The 7,388-nt window shown below is 39.3% G+C and overlaps 1 protein-coding gene across 1 annotated transcript; it reads left to right on the top strand.

Moving 5' to 3' along the window:
- Window positions 1–145: 145 nt before the first annotated feature.
- Window positions 146–7,130, top strand: trappc3 (trafficking protein particle complex subunit 3). The gene is made up of 5 exons (XM_003448874.5): window positions 146–342; window positions 1,183–1,280; window positions 3,826–3,925; window positions 5,359–5,541; window positions 6,540–7,130. Exons 1-5 carry the CDS (start codon window positions 301–303, stop codon window positions 6,657–6,659), a joined length of 543 nt encoding a protein of 180 aa, XP_003448922.1. The 5' UTR covers window positions 146–300; the 3' UTR covers window positions 6,660–7,130.
- The last annotated feature ends 258 nt before the right edge of the window (window positions 7,131–7,388 follow it).

The following is a 7,388-nucleotide window of genomic DNA, read 5'->3' on the forward strand; positions in this document are numbered from 1 at the left end:
GGTGTTATACATACGAGGCTACATTTGTCTGGATATCGGCAACAACAGGGTGTAATTCTAAAGGCTTTTTATTTCTCATTGCACCGTTTTCTTTAATTTCAATGGATTACTCGCGAATTTTCCGCAATAAAGCTTTTACTTTTAAGTAAGACCGGAAGTTCATGTTTCTATCTCATGACGCTTGATACAGCGAGAGCGACTTAAACAGGCGATTACGGAAATAACTGCTTAGCCTGAATCAAATAAATAAAGGATTAATATCGAGTGCACCACCTGTGTAAGCCCGTAACACCCGCCACAATGTCCAGACAAGCCAACCGGGCAACAGACAGCAAGAAGATGGTAGGCGACTCCCACAGGATTAATGGCAACATAGCAATCTTAGCTAGCAGGATGCTAACCGCGGCTGTAAGGCTAAATTAACAACTCACTCATGTCTCTGAGCTGAGCTACTCGGGCAAATTATGCATATTTATCTGGCACATGTGGCTAGGTACAAGAAATACATTTGTACCTGTTTTACATGTATTTCACTGTTGAATAATGCCGGCTTTGGCTTTGACAGGAAGTGGAGCTACAAGCTAAGTAGTTTTTTTGTTTGTTTGTTTTTTTTTTTTTTACAAATGACAACAAAACACAAAAAACACATTTAGAAGCTATTTCTTAAATGAATTTTCAGTTGAACGTATATAAATTTGCAATTTAACCAGTGAGCTGACTAAAACTGTAAAACACCTTTCTAAAAAACGACGCTAAAACACTATTTTCCAAGCAGGTATCGTAGCTCCTGTGCCGTGACAGGTCATTCGTGTCAGCTGTGGCTCTAATCTTAACAGTTATTTTATGATAATAACATTAGATCTATATAGCTTTTAAAGTTTGGTGTGAAAACTGAAAGATCAGTAATAAAAAAATTTGCCGCATATTAATGAAACGTTATTCAATCCTAAGATGGCATCAAACGTTATTTCAGCTCTAGGAGCTGCCCATGGGATGGTCTGTTTAACTTCTAGATGCTCAAAAATATCCTATCCCCAAATTATTATTTAAATTAAAATGTTATATATATATATAGTTTGCTTGCTGGTAAGAAAGTTGTCATTCGTCCAGATTTGTGTGGGGCAAACATAACATGTGATCTGTGTGGTTTGTGTGTTTTTTGTTTGTTTGTTTGTTTTTTAGAACTCGGAGTTGTTCACACTGACTTATGGGGCCCTGGTCACTCAGCTTTGTAAAGACTATGAGAATGATGAGGAGGTCAATAAACAGCTGGATAAGATGTGAGTACTCTTTCAAGGATTTTTCCTGTCTTTGAACGAACCGTTTGCTCCTCATACAATAAAGGCATTTCTCTAAGCACAACAGACAGACATTTGTGATTAAATTTGTGACCATTTGAATAATAAACTGTGAATTAAGCTTGAGTCTGGCCAAATCCTCTTTTGGGGCTCACACTCAGCTGTTGTTTGAAAATTGTGAAAATACTGTTAAATGCACTTGCTGTGTGAAACAAAAAAAGCATTACTTAATTAGAAACACAGGAGGTAAACTTTTCCATCACTTAAATAGTAACTAGGCACATTATGAGGTACACCTATTTGCTCCCCTTCAACACAAATTCCTAATCAGCCAATCACATAACACCTCAGTTCATTTGGGTTATCCTGTCTCGAGCTGTTAGGGAAATAACAGTAACTCAAATAAGCACTTGTTCCCACCAAGGTACGTACAAGAGCATCTGTGAATACACAATGTGTCAAACACTGGGATACAGCAGCAGAAGATCACACCAGACCACCAATGAAGTTCAAAACCGCAGCACTTTTTCTAGTGTTAGCTGGCTTGACACAGTCGAAAGCCCCAGTCACCGAAAATGGCCACCACAGTGCTTTTTACCAACTTTCTGTTAAGCTGGGTTTCTGCTCTGCTATGTGAATGATTACATAGAAATAGTGTTTTTGCAGGTCATGTGACTCTTCTTTCACACAAAATGAAAATCACCTACTCCAATAAGAGACAGATTCTCAGATAATGATCAATGATAAAAAAATCTATATCAAATATAAAAATATACCAGTAAAATGCAGCATTGTCACAAAGATAAGCGATTATTGCTACTGAAGAACATTAATCTTGGGATTTATTTCACAAAGCGGTAAATAAACCGTTCCCTGTGCTGCTATTTATTTTAAAGGTGACTGCGGCACATTTGAGCTTTGAATCTTTGAACTAGGTCCATTTAAACATTAAAGGTTACTGTTCTGTAGCCTAACAAAGCAGATGTGGAAATCATTTTACTTTGTCAGCAGAGGAAAGTGAAATCAATGTGTTTTGTTCTGGTAGCTGTATTCCAGCAATGTAAAAGAGATTTGGCACCAAATTAGAAAACATGTGCAAACATGGTGCATCCAGCTTATTTTAAACTGACAATTGGAACATAACCTGGTCAGGTCTTCAGCATAAGTTACCACGGTGATTTAGCTAGGTAAAAAGAGAGCCACTTTTGTGACACAGAAAACTGACTTTTAAGCTCGTCATAGCTTGATAAGCTATTATATAACATGAAGGCATGGATCAGTCCTGCATCAAGCTGGTGATGTAATAAAGTGTAGTGTATCCATCTTCTGATGGTTGTTTCCAGCAGGATGAAGTATCATGTCCCAAACCTCAGATCATCTCAAACTGATGATCTGAGGTTAAAACAAAGGCACCCTTTGTTTAATTTATAGTTAATAAGTTCATGTATGTACCATTACATATGTGCTATTATTCAGACTGTTTATTTGATATATTAAGAAACATAAACCTGGCTTTTCTGGTAGATAATTCCAAGCCGCTGAAACTTACCACATAACTGGTATGATGTGCAGGTGTGCATCACAAAGCCATGATGTAATAAACACACAATTTATAACATCATACATAATTTTATGAATGGAAACAGCCATGAACGTATCACAGGAAGTACAATGCTGATGACAAGGTATTGCTGAGTATTCTGTACATGCGTATTTATCTGTTACAAAGTTCAGTGCTTCTGTCTCACACATGTTGAGCCTGTGGTTTTCAGTGGATGCTCTCAATCATGTATCCTTTGGGATTTTTGAAGCCTCTTGGGTGACTCTTTATAGCTGACAGCTTCATTATACTCTTTAAGCGTTTTCCTATTTTCAGTTCATAATATAACTTGACACAAAATGTAGCAGAGACGCAGTCTTATCGGATTTCATTTCTTACACTGCTGCTTCTCCTCTTGTAAGTTCTTTGGATGGGGTCTTTTGAAGAAGCAAATATTTAATATTAAGACAGAAGAATCTTAGGAATGCCAAGCGGGAGACAGTACTCCCCCAGAATAAGATTAAGACAAAATGATCGGTTTCTAACTTAAGAAATTTAAATTGTCCTGTCATGCTGACAGACCTTTGGACTGGATGTACTTTTTTTCTCTGGCTGTGCGGTAACCCTGAGCTGTCAGAACGAGGCTCGTCTTACCTGGCCTTAGAAGGCAGTGAATCTGCACTGCCCAATCTGCCAGATGCCATCCAGCTGGTTAGAGACAGACCATGTTAGGATTGGGATGCATCCATTGGCTTCAGACTCTGCTGTTAGGATAAGTTGTCTGGACTCTTTAATCAGAAATGTCATTATTTGGCAAGTATATGAACCAAAAATATTTTGAAGGATTTGAAGCTGTCTGCCATGGCTTTACAGTTTGCTGCAGGTTAGCCTGTCATTTCCCCCCAACTACTTTTCCTTTAATATAAAAAGAAAACATGACTTTGTCTCTTACCCACTTCTCTCTCTCTGATGTTCTGACTTCCACAGGGGTTATAACATTGGTGTGCGTCTGATCGAAGACTTCCTGGCACGCTCAAGCATTGGCAGGTGTCAGGATTTCCGAGAAACAGCCGATGTCATTGCTAAGGTAACTGTAAGGTTCCAGGCCAATCAGAGCATGACCATGGACTTCTCCCAAGACAGACGGAGGGAAATAGGAGAGGGAGGGACAGATTAGAGGGAACATTTCTAATAAAACACCCTAACACAGGATGGGCGAAAGAGTGTCAGGATAAGGGTAAGGGGTAAGTAAAACCGATATGACTAAGTGGACAAGAAAAGCTTAAAATACAGAATGAAGCATATTTCTAACTTTATGCTAACATCACATTCCTGTGAGTGTGTGGAAATGATCCGGTGTGAAATGTGATGCAAATTGAGTGATCCATCTCTGGTTTGCCATCTTTGGACTTTTATTTTGAAAGAGAACCTGCTAAGCTTTTCCTTATTTTCTCTAACATATTTGCTGTTGCAATCATAGATGCTCACATTTGTCATGGCCAAAGTAACAAGTTACAAGTAATCCCTGTGAGCCAAAGGCTCTAAATACTGGCTGTGAGCACAGAAACCACGCCCACCTGCTATTCAAACTTTCTGGTAGTGAGGGGCAGCCAATTAGATTACAGGCCTTAAAAGGAACAGTTTATTTATTTTTATTTTTTTTCATGTAGTAGATGTAGTGAGGTGCTTTACCAAGGCCCATTATAAGAAAAATAAGAGTTATTTTCAAATGTGAATCATGCATAGTTGTTAAAATAGCTGGAAGTTAACAAAATGGGTCTCTGTTCAGCTTTGGCAACAGGGCTGCATAACTGAGTCTGGTTTTATACTAAGTCACCTGGCTGTCAGTTTTTCCATATGACTTCCTTATGACAAAAGGACACAGACAGACAGTCCAGGAAGGCGGCTCTCGGGCTGCACATTGAGCCCTTCAGTTGCTTTCGAGGTGTTACATCTGCGTGCAAAGGGAGTCATTCCACAGATGTAACAACACTCCAGCTCAGGGACCTGGCTCGTGGTCATGAAGAGAGAGGTCAGGTCTGTAAATGGAGGACCACTATGGGACAGCGGTTTGGAAGGTGCAGTGAATGACTGCTTCAGGATATCTCGTGACCTCTAGCTAAACTCTGAAATCACCTCAGCAATTCTTCAGTTAAATAGACGCAGAAGAGGTCTGTTATGTGGCCACAACAGATTTTCTACAGCTGTGGATCATATTTTCATTATTATTCTGTGGCTAGTGATGTTAAACTGGAATAAGGACAGCAAACATTTTACATATGAGTGCAAATCTGCCCAGGCCAATGTTGGAATTATTTGGAGCGGTGCAACTGGGATTTTGTCTGCTCCATTGAAATTTTATTTGTCAGAAAATGAGAAAGCCTGTCGTTCCCTCTATGAAAAAGCGATAAAGAAGAACAAAAGCCAAAAAAACTGATGACTTTATCAGAAAATATTTATAAATGATAAATGTTTTTCCTTTTTTCTCCTCTCTGTTGTTAACATTGGGGTCTCCGTTAGGTTGCTTTTAAAATGTACCTAGGAATCACCCCAAGCGTGACCAACTGGAGCCCTGCAGGAGATGAGTTTTCCCTTATTCTCGAGAATAATCCACTGGTAGACTTTGTGGAGTTGCCAGATAACCACAGCACACTCATCTACTCCAACCTTCTGTGCGGCGTCCTCAGAGGAGCCTTGGAGATGGTAAGCTAAACCTCAGAAGTTATAAGGTGCCACGTTTATAGCGTGAATAGGATATATGGAAAAATATAAAGAAACAATGGTGATATGGTTCCAGTGCACAGTTACAGTTAGTTTATGCCGTGAAATGATGGCATACATCTTTAATGACGTATACTGCCAATTCTATTTTGGATTTCCTTCAATCCACACAGGCTCAAACATATACATCCACCAATATTTGGTTAAATGTCTCTTAGCAACTTGCAAGATGCTTTTTTTTTTATCCATCACCAAGATTCTGACATAATTCTGGCTGGATATTTGACCACTCTTATTGGGAAAATTGGTAGAGTTTATTTAAATTGGTTGGTTTTCTGGCACAGACCTGGCTTTAAGGTGTAGTCCACAAATTTCCAATAGGGTTGAGGTCGGAGTTTTGGGAAGGCCATTTCAGACTGTTAATGTTAGCCAACTTTATCCATTCCAAAACCAGTTTTGTTGTGTGTTTGGGATCATTGTCTTTTTGAACACCCAACTGTGTCCAAGCTTCAACAGTCCAGCTTTTGATTCTAGGTGAAGTTGAAGAATTTGGAGTTAGGCGTCCTCCTTCACTCGTGCATCATGCTTCCTGGGGGGAAAAGCCCAAGAGCTATTTTTGCTGCCAACACCATACTTGACAGTTGGCACCGTGCTCTTAGATTTGAAAGCCTCACCTTTACTCCTCCTAACACGCCTCTTGTCATTGTGGCCACAAACCTCAAACTTTGTCTTATCTCACATTAAACTTTCCTTCAGAAGGCTGCTTGATTTTGAAGCAGGTGCTTCTTTCCTGGTCAGCATCTTGTCAATCCATGGCAATGTAAAACTTGCTGTGGACATAAACCCTGATGAACATTCATGGCCACGATGAGTGTATGCAACTTCTGACCACAACTTTAATAGTGGAAAATGAACAACTGAGGGTAAAAGTCTGTCTTCCTTTTTGTTTTTAAAACAAACTCTTTATGAATGTGATTTAGGTCCAGATGGCGGTGGATGTGAAATTTGCCCAGGACACTCTGAGAGGGGACAGTGTGACAGAAATCCGCATGAAGTTCATTAAGAGGATTGAAGAAAACCTGCCTGCGGGAGACGAGTGATGGAAACGCAGAGATCACCTGAATCCCAAAGAGGGAGGACTGATTTAAACACAGAACACTTTCACACTTTAAAAGACGAACATGATTCACACCATCAGACCGCGTGCTCAACTTTAACAGGATGGTTACTTTTCTGGCAACATAACATCTCTATGAGTCGATGTGAACATAAGAGGCTGATGGATGATTCACTAAAAAGATCTGAATCGACTTTATTTGTTACTAACCCATGTTTAAAGACTCTTGTTGACATCTTTTTCTCATGAATAGAGTGTTTTGTTTATTTTTGTTCGGCACGAGGCGAGTAAGTCTTATGCTAAGTTTTTTGTTTGTTTGTTTGGTTGTTTGGTTTTTTTTGGTCTATTCTCTTCTTTGTTTTTTGTTTTTTAATGAAATCACACTTTATTGCTGCCAATTATTTGGCATGTTAATTTATGATGATGTTCAGTAAAAGTGACATATTTGATGTGACGCTTTTCTCATCCATTTATGAGATTTGAAACCTTCTAACATGCCTGCTTGGGGACCTTGAACACTTTAAACCAAGCTCTTTCTTACACAAACACACTAAATGTTTCAGTGTACTGTGGAAGTTATTTCTTTGGAGCTGTTCTCCAAAGGCAAACAATAACCGACCTTAATTTCTCTCTTATGTTTGTTCAGGGCCCATAGAAGCAATTTGCATGGGTGCAGAAAAGTCACCAGTTGGGGCTGTCACACCTGTGAATA

Source organism: Oreochromis niloticus, linkage group LG22 (genome assembly GCF_001858045.2).
Source record: "Oreochromis niloticus isolate F11D_XX linkage group LG22, O_niloticus_UMD_NMBU, whole genome shotgun sequence".
Classification (NCBI taxonomy): domain Eukaryota; kingdom Metazoa; phylum Chordata; class Actinopteri; order Cichliformes; family Cichlidae; genus Oreochromis; species Oreochromis niloticus.